Source organism: Anopheles stephensi, chromosome 3 (assembly GCF_013141755.1).
Source record: "Anopheles stephensi strain Indian chromosome 3, UCI_ANSTEP_V1.0, whole genome shotgun sequence".
Lineage (NCBI taxonomy): Eukaryota > Metazoa > Arthropoda > Insecta > Diptera > Culicidae > Anopheles > Anopheles stephensi.
Window position 1 is genome coordinate 25,653,395 of NC_050203.1, and position 26,054 is coordinate 25,679,448.

The 26,054-nt window shown below is 42.0% G+C and overlaps 1 protein-coding gene across 5 annotated transcripts in view; it reads right to left on the reverse strand.

Annotated features, from left to right (window-relative positions):
* The window catches only part of LOC118511420 (sodium channel protein 60E), a 147,838-nt gene that overhangs the window by 87,175 nt on the left and 34,609 nt on the right, over positions 1-26,054 (reverse strand). For all 5 annotated transcript variants that reach the window (XM_036054503.1, XM_036054501.1, XM_036054502.1 and 2 more), the window contains exon 4: positions 16,966-17,174. In XM_036054503.1, the coding sequence (XP_035910396.1) occupies positions 16,966-17,174 (209 nt within the window). The remainder of the gene's footprint in view (positions 1-16,965; positions 17,175-26,054) is intronic.

Genomic DNA, 26,054 nt, shown 5'->3' on the forward strand with positions numbered 1-26,054 from the left:
ACAAAACATGCACATAGAACACAAAAAAAGGAAGTAAATGTTGTCAAAGTAAAGTGACAAGATTAGGGCCGAACTTTGGAAGTGAAATAGCGTTAACGATATAAGCACAGCGGGGCACGCGAAATGTGGCGACGATTGGGTGGATTGGTGGATACTTTAGAAAAGTTAAATTAAACCAACAAAATCCAGTACAGCAGAGTGATAGCATTTTTTTAAGAGCAAAAAGGACAAAAATAGATTCCTCAACGAAGGAGAACTTAGGTTTTTGTTTTCGCGGGGCTTAGTTTTATTTTCGTCTATCATCAATCATATTTTTCAGTTGTTTTGTTTATGTTTTGTTTTGTTTCCTTTGTGAGGTAAGTATGATGAAAATAAAACGTTCAATCATTCGATTCTGTTTTGTCTAGTTTCTGCTTGATTAGTCCCCTTTATTGAGAAAAACTTTATTAACAAATGTTGGAATAAAGTTTCAAACGATTTTTTGTTAATTTATGTTAATAAACCTAGCAATTCCGTATAATGATTAATAATTATGGAATGCGAAGAAAGCATAATAAATACTAAAACTCAAGCCATCCTAGTGTAGCGCCTAAAGTTATGCAATTAGAAGTATAACAATGATTTTAATATTTATCTTAAATTTAAATTCGTTTTCATAATCTTTTAACAGTTGCAGTTCTGATTTTCATTAATTTATAACTAAATTAAATGCGACAACTCAAAGCATCAAAACTAGGCCATTTTTATTCCATAAGAACGGCCTAGTCTTATTTTATTTTTAGGCTCTTAGCCTTCGGATTCAATCAAAAGGTATATGAAGGAATTATTCTAAAAATTGTTTCTGAATATCAAAAGAGTTGATTTATTGAATTAAAAGTCCAAATAGCTCTGTCTTCATGATTGTCCAAACATATTCATCTCTATTTCCCACTCAACCAATTTAAGGTTAGTTGGCCACAAATCAAAACCACATTGTTGTTTCGATCGAATCGGCACTTATCGCCAGTGTTGTCTGGTAAAATATTATTAAAGTATTTGCCCTCTGGATTTTGCAGATCTTCTACAGGACACAGCAACCGCAACACAGCAGCACACAAAGTGACCGTTTACCGGCCACACAAGGTATAACACAAATAAATCAACACAGCTTCGGAGACAACAAACTTCCCCCGACAGAAAGATGTCCTCGAGGCATTGTTTTTGCACACACACACACTCACACATGCCATCGTCGAAACGGGCGTATTAGTATTGTGCAATTGCATGAATATTATACATAGGCCGGCAACTAGTTCAACTTATTAGCCATCGTGCAGTTATTTGCATTGTTCAACATCGATTCAGAAATAGTGAGCCAGTGTGTGTTTGTAGCATCCGGCTGTTTTGCTAGCCTTTCCAATGCCAACAGAGACATGCTCTGCTAAATAATTCTGCTGTGAGTTTATCTACGGCCGATAGTCGTCCGGCCCTTTGCCGGAAGGTCAATGGATAGATAGAAGGTCAGTAAGGCAAGCAGCGATAATAGTTAGCCTATCTTTCTTAGGGAGGCTCTCGCAAATTGTCTACCGGTACTTGTTCCGTTGATGTTTAACGTCCTGCTCACTCGCTCTCTCAAAGCACAGAAACGGCAACGAGCCGCCGAAAAGTAAAGCCGTACCAACGATAAGAAAACCGTACTCCTCGCATAAACCACTCACAGCTGGTTGCTTATAATGTTCATTGTTTTAGCATCCCCAAAAGCGTTCCCATATTTTCACCGTTTCCGTATCCCTTTGTACGGGGACGCAGGGACGGGCAAATTCTTTTAGAATAGAACAACTCCACGCTGGATGGGTGAGTGTTTGGCACTACAAGGCACGCTACAACGAATGCTGCAAACTTTTGTTCACAAATTGCACGGTACAATGGTTGACGATGCTCAAGGGTGCCTGTAGTGCGATCCTGGTTCCAGACGACACTTTTGGTGCGGAAAAACTTCTCTTCGCAAAACGGCTCCGGGTTTTCATCAACTAAGTAAAACCACGGAATACGGGATGTGATAATGTGTTGGTGGAAGCTAGAGAAGGAAGAGTAACCGACCGAACTATCGCTTGCTTTACTCGTGAAGAGGTTGTACAAAGCGTAGGCCTATTTGGGGCTAGATTTTCAGCTATTGATCGAGCTGATTACGAAAAGCGGATTAAATCTTTACTTTAAAAAATACAGAAAATTCTGGTTTAAAAAGAAGTTTTATTCGTATTAAATGTATTGGTCTGTTACGAAATGTATTGGTTTTACGTATTAAATGTAAAACTGTTACGATGTGCAAAAAATTTAAAGAAAAATTAAATTAACGAAAACCATTTTTAAAGAAATAAACATGATTCACTCTGTGTCGAAGAACAAAGTTCTATAATCCAAAACAACTCGGCAGCACCGTTGATAAAGTAAAGTAGAAAGGTAATCATGTATTTCACCTTGACATTCCAACCATTAACACGTAGCGCTCGCATTACAATAAGAAAACGTTGCTACCACTGTGAAAAGACGAAACATTCAAACAAAGGAAAAAAAGCCTTGCAGCATTCGAACATGGAGAAAGAGATTGTTTTGCATCCTTGAATATCAAACAATCGGAAACACACATACGCAGCCCAGCCCTTGGCCCATCTTTGTTCGGCCCGGCACAGCCAACAGACAGATTCACGTGATGACTTTATATTTCTTCATGTAAATGGTACCCTATCTGTCTATCCGGCGGGGTGACAGCGAAAAATTACGTGCTATTTTTTACGGGATTTACATTTTTACATACCAACAGCACCCATACACACCCACATCCGGTGAGTAGGATTTTATACAATTCTACCTATGTTTGTCATTGAAGAGGGTTTGCCTGTGCCAGCTATTGCAGAGGAAAAGAATCACTTTATCGGGCTGTCGCAACCAGAAACAGTCACAGGCCATTTCAAACGTCAAGCGAAATACGCACTCCAGCAACACTTGGTAAATAAAGTTTAATGTAAAAGCAGTGGAATTGGCCAAAAAAGAAAAGAGGCCTCGTTTTCATTTCTCGTTTACTAACAAAATTACGGAAGCCATCACAGGCAGCAAACTTTCTGAACAAAATTGACTGCCCGAAATATGGGTGGTCGCTCAAACCGCAAACGAGCACGAGCTACCAAAAAAACAAGCGAAAAGGATAACGCATTTAACGAAATGAAATTGTTTATGATTCCTGAAGTCGGAAAAATTTCCATCCCTATTTTTACGACAGCGAAACCTTCGTCTCGGAAGGGCGGACACGTCAAATATCAGTCGGAAATGTCTCCATCAATTTGCAAAACTTTTCTTTCCCGAGCAAAATGAGAAGCTAAACAAGTTTTCATCACCTATACCGTGGCAGGGAGCGTTGAATAGATAGCATGATCTGCCCCCGGGAGGGTTGGAGAGATATCTTTGTTCCGTGTCCGGCGCGTATCCCTCACAGCTTTGTCTAGGAATTCCGTTTTAGGGACAACGAATAGGAGGATTAAAGGAATCTGGAAGGAGGGTGGGGGAGGCATTTTCTCAATTTTAAACTACAGACACAAAGGAGGACCCTGTGGGAAAATGAAGTTGTCTTTAACCCCAAGCACATGGAACACACACAACGGGGAAGGAATTTTTGTATACGCCTGATAGTATGCAACCGTAACCCCTTCCCTAGCCGATTAAGGCAAATCGATTAGGAGTTTTGATGGGAGTGCCAAACTAAAGCATGTTTTAGCAGCTTATCTTCTTTGGAATTTCTTGGAAAGGTAGCTTTTTATGGATGCCTTCAAGGTCTTTAATAGTACCATCGCTTCCTTGGAATCCTTGTAATATTTTAAAGTGATAAATATTTAAAAGGAATAAATTTTTCATACTTTTTTTAAATAATAATATTTTCTTTACTTGTGTTTTGAGGATTAACCTAAACGTACTGAAATTTCTATAAGAAATGAATTTTAGGCAGTATTATTTACAGCTGAGCTTCTGAATCTATGCAATGCTTATCAAAAGATTAGTCTTTCAAGCGGTTTTTAAATCCTTATCGAAGGATAATCCATTACTGATTACCCTAAAGCAATAATAATTTTTTGGTTAGAAAGATTCCAACCTATTTTAGCGAGATCATCATTTAAAGAATTTCTTAAAAATGAACGTAAAAGCACCGTCACTTCAAAGTGAAACATTTTAAAGCCTTTCACTAGTCTTAATTTCTTTTAACATCCCATAATTGAGACACAGCTGGTACTGACGGTTACCTAAATCGGCTACAATCGTTTAATCTTACCATCAATCATTTCCTCACGTGTAAAATTCGCCTTACCGAGTGTGAAAGTGAGACAGCAAGAAAAAAAAACCCATAACGAACACCGCTAGCCAGAAAGCTTTTTGATTAATTCTACCACCTCTGACGCACATCCTGCTGCAGCAATTTGAAACTCCTAAGCACTGAGGTGGATGAGTAAAGCATCACCCCGCCCAAAACTGCTGAATTTTCGATTCATCAATATGCGTGTCAGCAATCGCCAATACGCCCGGAGAGTCTATCCGGGAGATAATATGTTTACCAGATTAGAAGGAATTACATCCAATTCTTTTCTTCTTCCCACACACACACACACACACAATCACCGAGAAACGCTAGACCCATTGTACTGTAAAGGGCTTCGGTATGATGATGGAAACATCACGTTTCCGTTCCAGAAACAAGCGCAACCACCAGGCGCCTCCACCGACCTACCGACACACCCTGTCTACCACACACACACACACACACACACACACACACACACACACACACACACTCACAACTCTTTTTGTATAAACAAATCACGTCCCGGTGGTGCTTCCGCTTCCACAACAGGACCTTTAAGGAAATGTGAGCGAACGAACGAGATAATTGGGGGACTTTCTCTATGGCAAGAAAGGGGCAGCAAGAGAGCGAAGGTCGGAGGTGCTAATGGAGCTCGAACACAGGGGACACGGGTAGGTAAATGTGTCACACGGTTTATCACGTTTCACGCGCATTAGCTCCGGACGACGAAATGGGAGCTTAGTATAATTTCGTGGGAATGTTTTCCTTTAAGAAAAACCCCATACCAAATCCCGCTCTTGTTGGTCACTTTTGTTTGCGTTCTTTTCTTCCTGGACATGGCTAATACGGTTCACGAGGCAGGAAATGATTCGTACAATCAAGCTACTGTTCTGTAAGGAAGGAACGTTAAGGGACGATCTTGTGGTTTTCACACAATATGCACCGCGACGAGGTTGATTTATGTAAACACACACACACTCACTCACACCTTTGCTGGCATTTCCGTTGGCCGGAAGAAAATGACCAACCTAGCTGGAACCATCGAGTGAGTGAGCTTGCAGTAAGCATACGTTTAACTCCTTATCGGCCGATACAGAGCTGTGCCCAACAACGGGCACCTCCGTCTCTAGCTCCATTTTTGCTTGCAAAAAACCACTTCGCTAAGGTGTATCGTGGTCCTCTTGAGCAAGCTCATCGAATCGCTTCCTTCCGCAATTTCTCTTTTTAGCGCAGCTGCGTATGACGTCACCAACCGAACCGAACGGTGGTGCAGTGTTGCACGTACTCCACGGTGATGGGTGCTGGGAAGGATTTCGGGCGTGGTACTGCCCCGGTTAAATAACGATTGCCAATGATGATGAGCGAGGAGGCCACCTTCACAACGGCCAAAGGTTCTTTCCCAATCGCACCCGGAAGCAGTTACGATCAGATACGGAAATTGAAGCCATCATTAAGTTAAGTACCGCAAGTGGTCAGCGTGCGGAAAGAAAGGCGGTGTGTGTGTGTGTGTGTGAGTGGCGTTTGTGTTGGGTGAAGAAGGAGTGGTGGGTCGTAGTGCTAAAGGCAGGAAATAAGCAGCTCTGACTCGGCAGCATAATGTTGAATGGGTTGGTGGTAATACCCGCATCGGTCGCCTTGGCCCTTCTTGGCTTTTGTGTGTGTGTGTGTGGCTGTGTGTCTCCGGCAGATGGTACGCTTCATCGACTCTCTTATCGTTCGGACAACGAGGTTGGCTATCCTTTGTTGGATGCGCACAGGAACGTTAAGTAAGGTTGAATCAATTGATTATAATCGTATCAGTACGCCCGTCACACGGAACCTAACGCAAGCCTGTTCACTTGCTGCAGAAGACTGTGAGCACGAGAACGAGGGTTTCTACTGCAGCTACCTTTTTAGCTACTGCTGGATGCAATTGTAAGATGGAAAAGTTACTTAGCAGGATAAGACAGAGCTTGTAGAACGGTATTAGCTTGCATTTTTTATTGAATTTAAAACCGCGACCAAATTCATTTTTCTGAAGTAACTTTCATGAGTTTTTTTTTGTACGAAGATCCTGAAAGTATGCAATTAATTTTTTTCTAGTTCTTTTAGAATTTAGTGAGAAATTAGTGGTGAAGATAGTTTGTTATTTGGAAATTTTCAAAACAGTTTCTTGCATACTTTCAGGCGTGATTCATAATTAAGGTATGTAAGAAATACCTTCAGGCGTAATAAATAGTAATTCTACTACACAATCTACGAACTAGAAAAATTCTGATCAGTTAAAACAAATTAAGCAAGAACAAGTAAGTTCGTAAATTTTAACCAATGCTTCCGCCCTAAAACCGAACAAGTTTTCTTTTAACAGTTTTGTAAAATCACTCGAGATCTTATAGCATGTACAAACTTCATGCCTGTGATAGGCAAATATTACTTATTATAGCCGTTTAGTCACTATGCATAATAAAGTTCATTTGTTCGAAGCGTCATCGAAAGCAACGTCCATTATTTGTCAGGACCAGTACCGCTATCAACGCGGATCACTTTCCAAAGGATCCAAATAAGATATGCCAAAACCCTTTTCAAGAAGAAATTGGCCAATTAGTTAAATTAAAATCACATTTATGTCCGAATCACCATTATGATGTGTTGGTATAACATTATTAGATCGGGATCATGTATTGACTACGGCTAAGTGCTATTAAATAAAAATATACTAAAAAATACTATATTATAAATTATAGTTCATCACAGTTAGTGTAATGTTCACTATAAACCGAAATTGGGGTTTTAAAATCAAAATTCTAAGAATAATTTATATTTTGTGTAAAAATCTTACTCATCTGAAATAGTTTTACAATTTTCTTTACCAGCAACTCTTACTTAAACCAACAGCGAGATACACGCTTTAAGCACACTCCCAGTCACATTCCAGAACAAACAGTTGGCACCAAAAACAAGTGTCCAAAACAACCCAGCGCAAACAAAACAGACGATTTAATGTAGAATTCGAAAGTAATTCGTGTTTTGATTACAACGTAAAGCCTTTTTTCGACCGGAGAGAGAGAGAGAGAGAGAGAGAGAGAGAGAGAGAGAAAGCAATGTCGAAAACAGGTCCAAACAACAGTGACAGTCCGATTGATAGCAAAACGGTGCAAAAACGAACCAGGAATACTTTTATTCTCTGCCACTGCCATTTCTGTTCCAGCACAGATTACGAAACATTACTTTTTATCATTTTTGAAGCTGCTAAACAATTCTGCCAGTATTTTTTGCTTTGTTTCCAAGTTTTCACAATGCGTTTGTCTCGGAACAGCACAGAGAGTGCAATACCCACTGCAGTCAAGAATTGCAATGGAATGAAGCTTCAGCTTCAACAAAAAACAAGCAGCCCATCCTTAAAACATCCACGTTCTATAGCTCCGACAGTGCGCTGGCAGTTCGCTTTCTACTTCGAAATATTATTCCTCTTTCCTTTGCATCGGCCACCAGCCTCCGTCTCGCTTTGCACACACCCAACAGTCTGAAGTTAGAATCTCACGGTGGAGAAAAACAAACGGCAACGGACATCATTCCTGCGCTACTATATCAACTGTTTACATCACACCGTCAACGGTAGGATTTCCCTGCTCGGTGCGAAAAACATTTCCTCGATAGTCTTTCGATGAAGCAGCTGCAGGGAGTACAACGGAGTCAGCCGAACAAAACAACATTCTCATTTTCGCTGCATCAACAGTAGCATCCGCTACTTGCACTGGTTTTGATTATTTCTGTAGCCGTTTCAGGCACAGAATGGCGCGCCTTCCGTTTTCTCGGGCGTTCTGGGTGGCTGGGTGGGCGAGATGGATTTCAATTTGTTTTGCCTTCCCCTTTTTGTGCAAAAAAAAGCTAGCGAGCTCAAGAAGGTGCCCGCGCTCGTTCTTCATCTTCCACTGGTGGGAAGATTCCGAGGTATGCAGGTTTAGTTTTGCGAGACAGGAACGTGTGTGTGAGTGGGACTCAGCATTAGAGGATGCTTGGATGCGTTTCTCTTATCCGGACCTTACATTTTCTTGTGGGAGGGCACGTAAGGCTGTCTGCCCGAATGCCGACACTTGTGAGGGACTTCATCGGCACGAATTTCATCGCTCCACGCGTTCTCCACGTATCCATTTCCTCGCCAGCCTTGCTTCACCGCAGCTCGAGGAAAATGTCCGAAAGGTGAAACACGAACCCGAAGGAAACAAAAAAGCTCATACACACAGCACACGGTAGAGAATCGCTCACTTTAGCTGTTGGCTTTTGGAGATGGGCGTCTTATTTACCATTCCGGAACATATTTGACCCTCGCCCATGTGACTACACACACACACACACACGATCGCTGATAACGCACACCATCGTTCGTGTGTAGCCGCCAGCAAAGTTTGCTGCCCGTTTTTTGTTGTTTTGCTGGCTTTCCCGGGGCGGTAGGAAACGCTTTTGAATCTGGCAAATATTCGGACCTGCCAGTAGTAGGTGATGTTTTTTTCGCTACCAGACGCTTAAATCTCTCACTCCTCAACCAGCGTTTGCTGCACCGAAAGAGCATTAGGCAGGACGACGCAAAGAAACGATTTATTATTAAAATCTCATCTATATTCTGTAACTGTGCCGTGAGTGCAAACTGAAACCCATCCCACAGACACACGCTCTCGTGGACACGGACGATTCTGTGTGTGTGTGTTTGGGTCCAGCCAAAGAAGGGTGTGATGTGAGCGTTGATGCTGTTCCAATATGGCGGAGGAAATAAGCAAATGAGGAATGAAGGAGGGGAAGTAGTGGGAAAGGAAGCACAAACATCGCTCTGATGATCTTACAGATCACGATTCTGTAAAGCTACCTGTAAGTAAGGAGCCGGCAGTTATCCTTTTTTTCTCTCTTGTCTTGGCAATATCAAATGCAGAAATCGTAGAGCTTGTATGGCTGAAATCTGGCGAAAATTTAAATCTTTTTTCATACAGTTGATGGCTTAAGTACAGAAAAATATGTTTCACTGGGTAATGTAAGGTAACGTTTTTTTCAGTTTATGAAGCTGAAATAATGTTTTTACGGAACATCAAAAACAGAAATTAAAAAAAAACATTTTGGAGTTTTTTCTAAGCCTATAAACTTCTTCTTCTTCCTTGGCACTTCAACCTCAGAAAGATCATTTGGCTATCAGTGACTTGATTTTACCCGTAGAAGAGTAGTCAGCCCTTCGGGGCTGTTTGAGAGGTTTAGCTTTACATAACATTAATATCTCGCATGCGTCGAATTTAGTCTCGTTTATCTTCTTCTTCTTTTTCTTCTTCTTCTCTATTGGTCTAACGGCCTCTTAGGTCATGATATCTGGCATTTCTGGCTTACTAGACTTATTGATACCGCACAGGTGGATAGTAAGTCCTCACTATGGGTAACGGCCTTGATAAGATTTGAACCCCGGCTCAGCCGTTCTAACCCCTCCCACCACTTTGTATCGCTAAAGTCGAGCAAACTTGGAGACTGTTTCCAACAACGGTCACTGTTTCCCCTTAATAAACCCCTTAGGTAAACTTATTCTAAGGAACCTTATTTTCCACTTAAAACCCAGTTAAAACAATAAGGCTGCAATGAACAGCCAAAGACGACGTGACAAATGGTTCAATAGAAGTTCTTCTGGAAAGTTCTGATTCTTGCAACAAACTCTTACCTGTGCGGTATAAAAGCTGAGTCCTTCATCGTTTTATTTTGAGACTTTGGATCTCTGAGATCTCAATCACCTCTCAATTTAAATTGAAAAAAACTTGATAATTTTCATGTAAATTATTCAAATGAATTTAAAAAAATAGAGCTATGTGTAAAATTAGTTCTTACACAAAAATAACTAACAGCCCAACATAATCCTTGTTTTAAACTACGGCGTAAATCGCAGAACATTACCCATATTTGCTTATCCTCTTACGACTGCAGCCATAAACAACTCTGTTTTCGAATCAAATGACCTGTGAACTACACTGCACTGGACTGTGAAGGAGAAACAAACGGTTTAAGTCTATTGCAGCAGACATCGACACATAAACTACCGAACCCGGTGCCAACAGTGGTCAAAAACGCTTTTAGCAGTTCTGTATATCAACAGTTGGGAATGTTGCTTCCTCTCGCAGCACACACATCACACACACACCCGCTATACCCGGTTCCCTAGGTTCAGCAACGAGACACCCTGTTTTTGGTACACATTTTAACCACCCACCAACCGTCTCCCCTTCAATTCCCAAACGGCCACAAGTGGATGAGTTTTCCATAGGCGCCACGGGTTCCATTACACCCACCGGAGTATCATAAATTGTTAGTTTTGTGCCAACTTTCCATACCAACTGTTTCGAAACTCATAGCTTTAACGGACCTTTCATTCGTCGTTTCTTTTTTTCCCCTGCTGTTTAACCAGAAAGGGTATTTTCAGTTTCTATACTCACAGTGGTCAACATATTTTACCTCCGGCACGTTATTTGCTACGACCCGCAACAGAGCGGCACGGCCATATGGTGCGCGATCCGGTCGGCATTTGCTGTCTGGTTCAATTTCACAGCGAATCATACAACTTCGTTTGGTGTTGTGCCCCTTAGCCTTTTTTCCTCTAGCCACAAACCCGTGAACGTGAGTGACCGTGACACGTTAAGCTATTTACTTGCTTGCCCGGTTGCTTGCAAAACCTTCGCAAGCAAATATTTTCGGAAAACGCTCCCGACGAGTGGTTGAGTTTGTGTCTGTGTTTTTTTTTAGTGCTCGTCTGTTTGGTTTTTGCTGACTCGCGTTTCTAATTGTTAATTACGTCTGTTGGGTATTTCGAGAACGTTTACTTGTGGCCAACCTTCACACGACCGGTGGGCGGTTAGTAGCTCTGTTAAATAATGCATATTAATTTAATCATTACTGCTGTTGCTGCCAGCGCTGCTGCCGTTGCTTATTGGACACGGCTAGGGAACCTTGAAATACTGTACACGAACGACTTAAAAAATGGGTACTTTAGTGTACACGAAGGGGTTCAAAATAATGGTTTGTTCTTACCAACCAAATATAACTGCAGACAAACAGCAGAATAGAATTGTTCGAATCATAAAGAATATTTTAAATTATGGGTCAATGTTAAATTAAATCTTGAATAAGTGGAATACACCTGAACATGTTTTAGGATGAATGTAAAAACACTCACAAGCCACAAACGTGGGCAAACAGGTTCTAAAAATACGAATCAAAAACCTGCATCCAAATACCCACATTGTGTGGCCCACATTAAATGCTTTAGAAAAGGACCATCGACCTGTGTATTTTCCTTGGTTTTATCAGGCAGAGTATGTTACGGTAGACGATATGTACACGCTTCAAGGAGAGCCTCTATACCGTAAGGAAGGTTGCATGAATCCTGGGTAACATGTTTAAATTATACATAAACCGTATATTATCAAAAAAGAATAGATAAGATACGGCAAACTAATAAAACAGGAAAAATGCTGTGTTGCAGCCTTAAAGTATGCAATCTTCAGAACATTTTTTCCTAATTTCGTTTCGAATCTGGACAGACAGTATTTTATGATCAGTGCGCACATTGTCTAGCATCCATGCATGTACTTAGATGTTATTAATGATGGAAATACAATGAATAAGACTATTTCTTGCTCTTAAACTTGGGAAAAATTACTTAATTCTTCTATAAAAACTTGAGCTTCAGGAGTGTCAAAAGGATCAATAGCATCATCGTCCGGTAACTGTGAAAATCTGATGTGGAAGGTGGAATATCGGTTGAAGACAGGCAAAAAACAAAACGGTTGTGAAAAACGGTTAAAACTGAACAGAAACGTGTATGTAAATCGATAAATCAGTTGTATACCAGCTGATGGTCTACGCATTAAATTTATGTTCAAACACATTTTTATATTTACCAAGTTAAATCGAGTAAGCTCTATCTGGATTTTAAAAGAACAGAGCTTTAAGTTCTAGACTACTAAATTCATGGAGCTTTCAATGATTGGAACATACTCTAAACGAATTATAATTTCCTTCCCTTCGCTGCTCTTCGACTCAACCCATTTTGATCATTGCGCACAATATTGATTATCCTTAGGCAACAAAAATTAACCATCACCTTACTTAGCGAGCCATTTTCCCGGAACGTCAACACGTTCATCACGTTCGGAAAAAAACCTCCACCACCAACACGTAAGACATACGTGTGCGCGCTACCCCGACGGCTAAAAATCAAAGCTTCACATAATTAACCAAATTATTTTCTGAGGAGGGGGCCTGTGTCTCTACTCACACTACGCCAAGAAAATACCACCGGGGTCCGTGACGCTACACACCACCACGGCAGGTGAAAATTAATATCATGCTCCAAAGGTCAGCGTCGTGAAAGGGTCGTGCCGTGCCGTGAACCGGGAGAGCAAACATGCGGTCACGCACCAGGTCGCTTTGGGCACGCTTCTGCCCAATTCAAGCCGTTCCGTGTGCTCTCCCCGTAATGGCTCGGGGATGGAGGTTTCTCGAAAGAAAACTCGAAACGCGTGCTAGGCCCGGGAACAAATGAGGAGGAAAAAAGAAGGATTAAATATAATGAGCACTAGGATGAGGTTGAATCGTTATACATCTGTTTCTCTCCCGCTCACTCTATGGTTCTGTCATTTTTTGAGGTTTAACTTGCTCCCCTTTTAGTGAGGTCCCTCTTCTCACCTCAGGTTTCTTCCGCCAAGCAGCTTCGTGCAGATCGGGAAACACTTCCTAAATTTACCTCTTTTGCTTCTCAACTTTTATGGCGTGAGCACGAGCCTGGACACGGATGGCATAGTAGTTATGGTAGCATAATGAGCCTTCCTTCGCCATACGACCTTCGGCTCCGGTCCGGTTGATGAAAAATAGCTTTGTTTGAGGTTGCTTGAGGTATGTGTGTGTGTGTGCAGAAAAAGGAATCCTTTTAATGCTCCCACTGCTCTCCGTACCATTACCGAGGCTCCGCCAGGTCAAAAAGGAGCCAGCCAATGCTTGGTGGCCTATTTTTCGTAACAGCTGCAAAAGGGTTGGCCATAAAATAATTATGATTCATGCTCACGGTGCGCGTACAGTGCCGTAAGTAGCCATCGTGCTTCGCAGCGGTTGTCACCGGCAGGGCAACACACGTACCGCACGCACGCTCCTATCAAGCATAATTATATGGATGAAAAATGAACCATATCCATTAAAGGCGTACGCTGGTACCACAGCGCAGGTACAGCTAGTAAAGCAAAAGTTTTGTTGTGTGAAACGCTGTCTGCATGTGTGTTAGAACTGGGTTCATTGTGTTAAGAAAAAAGGCAAAAAGTGAAAATCGAAACACCACAATAAATGAAATTTCAATGAAATTCAAAACAATTAAACTGTTGAAGTAAAAACAAGCATAAATGAAGAGGCAAGAAATTAAGCAAAATGTAGCTGCAACAAAGCAGTGGCAAAATAGAATGAAATGAGGTCACCGATTGTGTTGTGCTCCTCTCAAGCAGAATGACCATAAACGAGAAACAATGTAAAGCAACATTGGGCGAGTGACAGTTGCGTCAACATGGCTACTGATCAACAAAAACCTGAGCAAAAACGGACATCACCGCATTACAGCTACAATCAGCTTAATTGGAAAAAAGCTCAGTGAATAGTCTTTGCTTTCGAGTCATTACGAAAAAACCACCGAAAAACATATCCAGCAAGTCTTTATAGCGCGTTCTCTCTCTCTCTCTCTCTCTCTCTCTTTCCCTCGCACGCTTTAGCTAGAAAGGTTCATTTGAAGCTCCCTAGCTGTTCTCTATTTCCATTACTTCCGAAATAAACTAAAAAGGACGTGGGTTGATTTAAATTGCAACAGTGAAACGCAGCCGCCGTGGAAACAAAAAACCATCCACCCATATCTTCATTCATCCAGTGGAGACAATGTTTCCGTTTTCAAATCGACAACAGACCGGGACAACAGTCGTGGATTCGGCGAGCGAGCAATTGTCATTTGAACCTTTTCTGTTTCCGGTCGATGGGATTGAAAAATCGTAATCGACGGAAGAAAGAAACAATTTCCCGACCAACCGTTACGCTGATTCTCGCGCACTGTTCCCCTCGAACGGTAGAATCCACAATCGAGCAAAGGTCTTCCCCGAAGGTAAGCGGGATTGGAAACAATTTGTAAAAATAATAGTCCAACCAAAATAGCGTCTCCACGGGCTGGAAGGCTTGGCGCAAATCGTACCGAGGATATGAGAAACGTGTTCATTAACAATTACGTTCGATAGTATCAACGGAGATTAAGGAAACATTTTGTCGGAAGCCCGGACCCAGCCCGCGCCCAGGCCACGTTGTTGCGGTCCGGCTCTACCCGAGCATAATGAGCGCTCGGGATATCAGTGGGTAATGTGATAACGAGTACACGAGACCTTTTTGCAATCTAGCTGCCCAGCAAGAGGGCTCGAATGGAGCGAGCACCCAACGTCCCACGGATATGCATGAACGGAGAAAAATGATAGTGAAAAACCATACAACCTCAGACGGCATTGGGTTGGACGGGGTGGACTTGACGAGTGGAGCCGGTTAAGGGCAGATAGTTCTCGCTCGAAAGCTAACGATAAACTGAGTGTCCGTTTCGGTACAGAACCATACGTTTGGCTGGTAGTTGTGGAGAAAATCCTCTTCTTTTCCATTCATCTTGCCACCTATTACTTCACCAAACCTTCGAGGTGAATCTGGTACGTTAGCCTTTTTTTGGTAGCTGTTTCTCTTCAGGTTAGGATGACCAAAAAGTGTCCGTTGTTTACGCCCGTGGTGGGCCATCGTCCACCTGATGTCATAAATCGTTGTAAAATTATGTTTAATTAATTGTGTTAGAAAAATGATTTTTAATTACACACTCAGTAGCGTTCTTCTACCGGCACACCGGTGGATTAAATAAATGGTTGAGCAAACTTTCCAAAGGGACCGAGGATAGCTCGTGAGGGGTTGAATTTTTAGGGGATTAACAAATTTTGTAATTGGTGATTTAATGTGAACACGATGTTAAGCTATCCGTGAAGGGCATTTGTTTCGGTTAGTTTCATTTCGGCCCTTTCGCACTCAATTTTATGCATGCTTATTTAAATTATTTACTAAAAATAATTTTTTACACCTTGCTATCATTGTGAAATTTATTTTGCGAATCGGTGCAATAACATTTTATTAGACGAACGTTTCAGTTGATTAAATTTTGTTGCCGTGATTTCAACTTTCGATGGATGAGCTGTTCACCGGAATTCCCATTCCCATAATCATTAACACTCAACAGATTCCAATTCGTACGTGACTTGTGTGTTTTGATGAGGTTTAATGTTTGTTTTTCATTTTCTTTATCATTGAATGGTTTAAAAATAAACCCAAGAGGCACATTGCATCGTTAACGGTTTAACCGTCCAACTGACAACAATCATTCATCAAGCAATAAAGAAATCCCGGCTCTTTATTGAAAAACAGAACCTTAAAAACGGGATGATTAAATCAAAACCCACCATACACCATCTTGCTCAAGAGCAACGAACATTGCTGCAGCGTAAGGCGTTTCGTTGGCCTCATTTGTGCCTACTTCTAATACCCTTGCCCCGTATGGCGTGAAACACGGTTCCAAATTTAGCGACCGAAAACCGAATACGTTGCGCAATCCGAAAACCGTCGTGAAATAAAAATCATTTCAGGTATGAACAAGCAACAAGCGTACGGACGGTTGGGAAGTCCTGTTGATATCGAGCCTCGGGTCCACGTAGCAATACGTGAGTTATCATAAATCACGACCCGGCGGAAGAGGAAACCGGCCCCTTCAAACTCCATACGTTTCCAGTTACCGACACAACCCTTAGCCTCATCCTGCTCCGATCCCACAACCATCACCCGCAACTCACCGATTTTCAAGGGGAAGTGAAAAAATCAACACGAAACATAACAATTCATACAGACTAAAGCAATTCAACTTATGCGCTGTACCATAGCACAAGCGCGAGTCCTTCCCTTTTTGCCCGGGTGCACGTGAGCTTGTGTGAGAAGGTGATTAATTAGAAATTCAGTTCGGAAGTTGCTTGTTTGCATACGACAGAAAGGTAACGTGGCGGGCACAAACATCGAACGCTCTCATGGCAAGAGAATTTCACAGGAAAATAAGCTAGAAATTGAAATAAAAGTAGCAAGGTCCATCCGATGCGAGGTGAAAAGTTTAAATTAGGGCACGAAATCGAAATCGAACAGTCTTTATTGAGAAAAAACATTGCAATTGCTGCTATTTTTGCATGTCGTTCATTACAAATTTCTTTCCTATTTCGAATCCCCTTACTATACAAAAAACGTCTCCATCAACACAAATTTATAGAAAATCAACATAAAGTACTAGGCGCCTCCACCAAGGACCGAGTGCACTATATCAACACGTAAATTCAACGTATAGCACCGTTGTGTGTCTGTCCTGCTGGACGTTATTATTCATGATTATCAATAATTAAACAAACCGTTTATGGTGCTCAAAACCTATTACAATGTTTTTTAAATAGCACAATATAAACGCCACTAAACACCTACTCCCCCCCCCCCCCCCCCCCCCTTCGTCACGAAACCACCTGTTAGGGATCAGACAACATTAGCGGTATGTGAGTGCTGACGCTTACCTCTTCGTAGATGAAGTTATCGATTTCTTCCAGCGGTCGGCCGTACATGTCGTTGGGGAAGGGTTCGAATTTGCGCGGCAGCAGGGCACCATCCTCGACCTGTACCTTCGATCGAGGATGAAAGCCATACTCCCGCACGAGCTGAATGTGACGTGACTCATGTTTGTCCTGGGACTTTTCGGTATACGCAACAACCTGATGCTTTGCAACTGTTGGGAAAGAAAAGGGAGGAGAAGAAGAAAACGAAATTGAGTTAGAATTTGTTGTTGCACTAAGAGCAGCACTTAACAGAACAGTAATACGAATTCGAAGAAAGCGACGTTTTAAAGGATCTGAAAATCATTCGCCAAAACGTTACGGCAAACCTGGAACCTCACAAACAATTTTAAATGACATCATATCAATTTGCAACCATCACTCCCAATGGGCAAATCCGCCCAACTTCAGACACACGCACAGCATCACGTTTAACGACAATCAGTTATACCTTGCCGCATCGCTCCCAGCCTCGGTGAGATATTGCTTTGTATCGAATTTCATACGCACGTACAGAGGTCGGGAACATACTTAGGGAAAACGCAACACCTGGCAATCGGGATCTCCCCTACTTCGCGCACAGCTACTCCCCCCTCCTACCGCGACCCCCGCCAGCAACAGGATTGATAACGACTGTAAATAACAAACGCTTTCAGCTGTACGTCTGTCAGGTCGCACCGGCGTATTCGAGTGGTCGCCGTTACGCGATGTATCACTTGGCCCGGATTCAATTCCAGCCACCAAGCACGATGCCAACCACCGTGCTATTTATAGCACGGCACCAGTCCTTCTGCCCCGGTGATGGCCGTAGGCCGATATAACTCGGCATTTGGTCTAGGAAGGACATCATTCAATAAATTATTTTCCCGTCAACGGGCCGTTAAACGGTGCGGAAAACAGGAACGACTCCGACGGTGTTGCTCAGATGGACGCTCCCGAAATGCGCACAACACGAGCAAATGGTCAATTTGGGGTTTTTGAAACGGTGGGAAAAATAAATTCTCAATCTAATGCTTTCTCACCTTCGTTTTTGTCGTAACGCAAACGATTATAAGCACAACGTTGTTAGAAAAAATGCACAACATGGACACTTTTCCATTGCACACATAACGAGAAATTCTCATAAATTTAACTTAATCTTCATGTGAAGTATATAAAACGTCAAAAAAGTAGTATACTTAACATAAGTCTACAAGGAGGAATAAAATATTTTATGAAAATTGCTCCGAAAATTTTAATCTTAAATCACAACCCTTCAAAAGCTTCATATAAAACTAAACTTTTATCTCAAATCTGTGTTTCTGTCCATAATTAATTCCCAAACTCTCCATTGTGCACTAGTTGGTCAGTGCCATGTCGGTCAGTCACATCTCACACGTTTCTCCCGGGCCGGTTTCGATGGGTTTTCGACCAGCGCCATAACTTACACCGGTTGATAGGTTGTAAATTTATCTACCACACACACACAACCACTTTCGCCGGGCCAATTGGGTCTCATCGATGAATGGATGGGCAAGGCTGGTGGTTCGTTTCTTGTTTGCTTAAACCCATAGTTTGTTGTTAAGGAGATGACAAACATGTCACAATACTCCCTTTTCCGAACAAGCTTTCCGAGGTAGATACATTTGTGTACGGCAATCGAGCTATCGTAGTCTTGTGAAACTGTTTTCTTTTGTATTTTCAAAAACCATCTTAACCGCAACGAACTTTTCCCGAGGTTTTATCGTGTTTACCGTGTAGCTATGATAAATTCTATCTCATTGCAAAAGCTGCCCCAAAACGGAGGGATGCTTTCCGGTCGTATTTCCGACCGGTGGCATTGGTCGAAAATCTGAGCAGCACACACACGTGCACGGTTTAACGCTTCTCTCGTAAAGCACCAGGGCCCGAAAACCAAGCCAAGCCATAATTTATTTTAATTGAAGCACGTTAGGAAAATAAATAACATATCAGCCCACAAGCGTTGCTTCTTCGCTTCGCTGCTGGCAAGCCATTTCGCCAAGTGTGGTGTAGGCACGCACACACACACACGTTAGTGCGTTGATCTGTTGGGAGGCCTGAGACCCTTGTGGTTAGATAAATTGAACGGCAGTTGGCGATCGTGGTAGGTGTAATGAAAATTATGGTAACCAAAGCACATTGTTGATGGTTCACGTCGAATTAAGTATCAACTGATAAGACGGTTTGTAGCCAGACATGGTGGAAATATCGTCACAAATCAGGAAGTCACAATACGTTACAGCTTACAAACCATCTTTAGAATCAATTATTGGATCTATAAATTAAACACATCGCGAGCGTAATGGGCACGCCTGAGTCACGCTTGGAAGCCATATTGTGGGAAGGTAAATTGCCTAAGTTTCTATGATTAATGTTTATCTCAGACTCGTTAAGGCACTGAATTAAAAGTGTTAATCACAAATATTACTTACGATCGGGTTTCAGATTCTGCTTCTTCCTTGGCACCACCACCTCGAGAGGTGTCGGCCTGCCATTTCTGGCCTTCTGGGACTTGACTATATCCGTAGCAAGGTAGTCAAGCCCTGCGTATGGAAAGGCGGTCTGGATGGGATTTGAACCCAGGTCCTGCCCTGTGAAGACCGGCGCCGTTATTGCCTCGACCACGGGCCACCCCTCTTCAAGGTATAGCTTTTATATTCTTTCTTATGAAAACATTGTAACTTGTAATATAATCGACATTACATGGGATCACTTTAATAGGTTATTAAATTAAGTATACTTTGGGAATAGTCGTTTACCATTACTACCAACATTTCTTTCTCCGATAATTTCTCTACCGAATCACTTAACGTACAATCACTCTGAGACGTCGTTCATTTGCGCTCAGCATAATATAAGTAATGATGGCTGCCTGTCTGCATTTAACACCAGACGAGATAAAAATGTCATCCGGGCAGGCGCTCCTACCTCCATAACCGAACGCATATAACACACCATCATCATCAACCATCCACAAACGCTTGTGAAAGTGAATGTTCCTACCACCAAGACGCTCCCAACGAAGATTTAGTCATCAAAACTAGCTACACCGCAGTCTGACACACTAGCCACAAAATTTTCGAACGAGCTATATTTTCCTGACCGTGTTTTCGCAACTGTTTGATAGCACCCACCAAGTCATGTAAAGCGGTGTGCATGTGTGAGTGATGTTAGTTGCATTCAATCGAAATCTTTTCACGTCCCTTCTTCCCCACCGAACCGATAAGGCGGACGAAGCAGAAGCACAGCCTTCGAGCTCGATGAGCGTCACGAAGTGAAAATGTCACCCGCTTCCGGTCTCCTTTCGCTGCAGAGTTGCTTCAGGTGCATGCCTGGGGCATCGGTAGGCGGAAGGTGTGTAAAGTTGCTTGCTTGTGCGCTTCCTTATCGTTACCACAAGTATGGAAAACACTTCAGCCTCCAAGTCCCGTGCCCGGGAATAGGAAGAATGTGCTGCTGAATGAAGCACCGGGCCAGGTTGATGGTGCTTTTCAAAAGCCAGAGAAACTTGTACGGGGGAAACGAATGACGCAAAAACTGGAATTCATCTTGTAAGAACATCTTGACAGCGGATGGGAAGACGTGCAGATAGTCCGGACGTTCTATCACTAACCGAGGATGGTGATGTGTCCTTTTTCTTTTTCTCGATTGCAGATTTACCGCTCATGGTGCTCACCGTTGTGACGGTGTGCATTGAATGCAGTCATCATTCCATCGCTTCCTACGTGGAATCAACGGCGTACAGATTGAATTGAAGGTGCGCTCGTGGGTGAGCTGTGGTGTGCAGCTATTCGCTGCAATTTGTTCACAATTGTAATTGATGACAGAAAGCCCCGTCTTAAGCACTTTGTTTTCCTGTCCAACAAGCTAACATGGCTTGCCAAATGGAGTTTGATTTATTATTCAAATGCTGCAAATACTATCTCACGACCAAAATATTATATTACCTACTTTCAATATGTATGTTGCCTATTTATTTCTCACTTTAAGCCAGCTTCAAACATCCAGATGATAGGCATCCAGTTGATTTTAAATATAAACACACCATTTAGCTCATCCTCCCTAGGTGCTGGAGAACCTTTACACTCCATCACCCGGATGACACCAACCATGGAATATTCTCTTATCACTTGCACAAGCGCTTTCTTCTCCACAGCGGCTTTCCAAGAATGCAACCACGTCAACTTTCTACCCGGAAGAATGCAATCATCCAAACCAGCCGTGGAATGGAATTATCATCAACAGGCGTTGCATAGTTGTCCTCGAAATTCATTCTACTCCTAGCACACAAAAAAACGGCCCGAGCAACACCCACTCTGCATCTGCAAAGTGTATCCCTCGCTGGTCTCGAAGTGCAAATGCAACGGGAAAGTGGTGTCGGCGGTTGAGGGTTTGCCAATAAAAGATTCCGCGAGCAGACAACAATTTGAAAGTTTGCCATTTTGATCTAGATTCCGGTCGCGTCAGCAGCAGCACTTGAGGAAGTTGGTAGTTATTTATTCCGATTGAATGAAATCAAGATTGGGAAGATGAAGTTCCGCTGGGACGAACTTCAGAACGGACCTAAGTGAACCTAAGGGATGTGATTTGTACAAATTAAGAGAAGGAGTACGTAACCGCAATCAGATTTCTGCTCGGAAGAAAGATTTGATTTGATTTTATGTTTTAATCAGACAGTGAAAAGCTTACTTCTTGGTAAATATGATCAGTCACAGAATTTCTAAGAATACCTGGCAGCTCCCTTGTTCTCTTCCACACATCGTGCTTATGAGGCTGTCCCTCTGGCGCTTTGTCAGAACCAACAGACGGCTCATGACACAAGCTTATTGCCCAAAACAACAGCAAAAAAGCGGTTCTCGCCCCAAACATCACCATCGCTTTGTGAAAATGATGACATTTCAATGTCATTTTTATCATTCGGTGTTGATTGCTCCAATACCGGCAAACAATAAATGCCGCACATTACAGCAAGCGTGAGCTTCACGCATACTCTAGAATCTTTCGGTGTTTTGTACTTTTCTTTGTAAAATACCTTGTGACAAGCAAAACGAAAAAAGTGGACCCATTTGTTACGATGTCAATTTGTGCTTGGGTCACTATCTATCGTCATCCTCCCAGCCTGGGGCTAAAGCAACCCAAAACATTGCTCATCTTTCCTTCCAAGGACGGCATAAATCTTCGCCTCGCAGCGACATCGAGAGGCGGCTATTTTCCTTCTACGATAATCCAATGATTTGGGCGTGAAGAATTTATCCGCAACCTTCAATTTACAATAGAACGTGAACCTTTTTTGCGGGTTGCTGGGTGAACGTTGGGACGCCCGAATCACAGAAGGACACATATCATCATCATCGTGCCTGAAACGAGATTGCCATTTCTTATTTTTAACAATACTCGCGTATGCGTGATACGGATGGTCAGGACAGCCCTAAACGCTGAAACCTCGCTCAGGCGAAACCTGTTGAGGTGGAGAAATTTAAAGGGAAAAAAGGGATACATTTACAACGGGTGTTGAGGGCCTCCAACACATTTGATGAAGGTTTTCATCTCGAAACGGTTTGATATGACAGGAATATGGCAGTTTTTAGGGCAAAGAATACTGATTGTTTTATAATAAAAACATCGAGAAAACACTCAGAAATGAATGCTGAGTGCTAAGAATGAAATCGTATTCCTAAATTTGATTGAACTGTACTCATACTTAAATTCAAGATTGGTTTGTCAGTGGTTTCACAACACCTTTAGATGTTTGGAATGATGAGAATTCTCTTAAAAGCAGTCAAGGGTATTGAAAGCAGTCAAGGGTATTAGTTGGACTTCAAAGAGCCACTTGCCTTTGACAGCTTAGCAAAAACAAAGATAGCACAAATATCTCAAATCGATCCTTGCAGTGCCTTACAATTGACATTTCTATTTGACAGTGTTATAGAGATTATCTGCCTAGCTCAAGAAACGAAGAATGCAAAGACCAGGACTGGCAAAATGTCTATTTATCAAGCTTCAAAAACTCAAATCGAAGAATCAATCGAACCAAATATTATGACAGGCAACCGACCCACCTCAACGTTATCAGCCTTGTGAAAAGCTGAACGGAATGACAGGCACACCCGGATAAAAATCAATATAAAATCGATAAAGAAATCATGCCACTCAAATATAGATGGTTATCATCGAATATGTTTTTGATTAAATCATTTAGAAGATTTTTTATTATGCGACAGACTCGATATTCTTTTTTTCTCCTAAGTGGAAGAGGCATGTCAATCTTTCCTGAATTTTTGTTTTGTTTTTTATGTTCTATTGTATTTACATATTCATTTTCATATGTTTTATAGTCTTTTATTTTACGAACATCACAGCAGTTTGTTCATCTTTTGGTTGTTCATGATTATATTTAATTTGAAGATCTTTTTATTTTCCGAGCTTTGATTTTTGTTTTTTTTTATAATTCTGTGTTTCGTAACAATAAGATGTATGTGGTATTTTTTGAGAGTTTATTGTTATGTTTGTTCTATTTTTGTATTTTTTTATCTTTGAAATTTTTCCTTGCGTTCACCTCTCTTCAAATTATCCTCCTGTCCTTTTTACTTCACTCCTGTTGATGTTTATGGAGAGTTGATTTGCTATCTTCCATTGTCCTTCTCCTTAACTTAGAATTTTCTTTCTTTTTTGGCTCTATGAGATGGTGTCTGGGTAGGATTTCGAGCCCAGTCCTGTCGTGTGAATACCGGTGCTGCTATCGACTCGGCCACCGGACCGCATTATCCTAGAATTCTATGTTTGTTAAATATCTTAATTACTTACTTAACGTAATCTTTAGTTTTATGTTTTCTCTTAACTCTTCTTCTATGTCTAGAATACAGTCGAAATTGTCTCTTTAAGCAATGCAGCTTTAAATTAAAACCAATTAAAATCCATGTTTAATATAACTGGTAAGAAAAAAAAATATTTTTTTTCTGGCGCTCTATTACTTGAAGCAACTGCAGTAAGTAAGCGAAATTCACTACCTTGATAATAATCCTTACAAATCAAACAACAATTGACCCTTGCCCAATAGACGAATTTTCTACTTACACAAAAATGAAAACTGTTCAAAACGATTCTATCGCAAGTATCATTATGGTTCTTACACCCTTCCAAGAGCCACTTGCCGGCCACCTTTCAACTTGATTCCCAAAAAGATAACCATCCAAAAATAGAGAAACAGATAGCAAATCCACCAAAGGATCTGCTGCCCTTGAGCTGTACTCTCAAAATGCCCGTTCAGATAAATATACATAATGCGAAACATCTTCCATCTATCCCGAAAAATGGGTGAAAAAACCCGAAAGCATAAACGCAATTCACAACAACCGGAAGCAGTCGGGTGGAAAAGTACCACTCAAAAAAGTGGCAAGATTTATTGGTACAGCACAGATCCAACAAAACCGGGAAAGTTCGCCCACAAATATCGACGGATAGCCGCCATACGGTGGTCGAGAAAGAAAAATCGAAACAACCAACGATGCACTTATAGACCCAAGGGTGCACACTACCTACGACAGGAAACGAAAATCCTCTACGCTGAGTGAAACGTTGTGGGTAACCCCCAAAACTTTACCCCATTACCGGGACACGGGCAGCAACCAACACAGGAAAGGAGATACACACACACACACACACACACACACACACACACACACACACACACACACAATCGAACAGCGCACCATCACCATCATCATCATCATGCACCATAAAGCAAAGCAGCAATCAAGGGAAACAAATCCTTCCACTTTTGGCGCTAGCACGACGCGCATTGCTCTCTCTCCTTCTCGCTCGAATTCAATCCTTTATCCCAGCCAGTACTTCCGGGCGGGAAGTAAAAAAACGGATGAGAAACCAATAGTCTAGGGATTACCGCTCAGAGATCGTGGGTAAATTTTATTCCGTACCGAGCAGATCCTTAAAAATGTAATACACAGGTCGAAATTGTACGAAGCCAAAACGTGCCCCGGGAAGCGAACGGTACCAGCGGTTTTAATGCGCTTTTGACCTAGCCGACTATTTTCAATCACCTTTCCGACCGCTTTCCCGGGAGCCAAATGAAACATATTCCACACATCAACTCCCATTACCCCCGTCTGGGTAGCAGTAAAGGCTCTTACTGTTCCTGAGAAGTGATTCTGTTCCACTTGGCTGGTTGGTATTATTTTTGGGTGGTAGTCCCCAGGAAGCCAATCGTCTCCAAGGACCTTGGTCTGTTGCTGCCTGCCAATTTCGATTGAATGGAAACAGAAATCATTTCCAAATCTACCACTCATTCAAACACACACACACGCGCGCGTGTCTTAAGGGAAGCCAAGTCGAGCTGCTCGTTCTCTATATATGTATTTCCCGGTGTGTGTTGCAAGTAAAAATCAATGAACCGTATCAAATGGAGCGATATTGAATTTTTCATTCTAACGGGTGTGTGTGTGTGTGCCAAGGCCCCCCGAAAAAAAAAAAACACATCCACCCGAACCGGATCTCATTTCATAGTTGATCGTGAAATATGCGGAAATTTCCCAGCATTTTTCGTACCACCTTGCTCACTCCATTTCACACACACACACACACACACACACACAAATTCAGCACAATTCGAACGGAAAAGTCAGCCAGCCGTCGTCGTCGCTGTGTCTGGTGGCGGGCTGTTTTACTTCGGTTGTTTTTCCTACGTCATGAGCACACACAAACAGTGAGCTAGCACAAGCAAAAGCTCGATAAGAAATAATATAAAAATCATCCTTATTATTTACTATCACAGCGGTTTTGCTTGGCGGCGGGTCCTATACCCAAATGGTTTGGCTCCAGGAGCGAGCGTGGCCGTGTGAACTCACACCGAGGTGAATAGAGTTTGGGAAAACGGGGTCAACGGTAGCAGTGACAGGTTTATGGGAAATTGTTTGAATGATGATAATAGTTTCACTACCTCTGTTGATGATAAACCGAATTTTGGTTGGCGGATAAGTGGTCGTGCGTTTGAAGCTATTTTTTGTTGCAAAACTCCTAGTCTAAGAATTTTTTTTGGC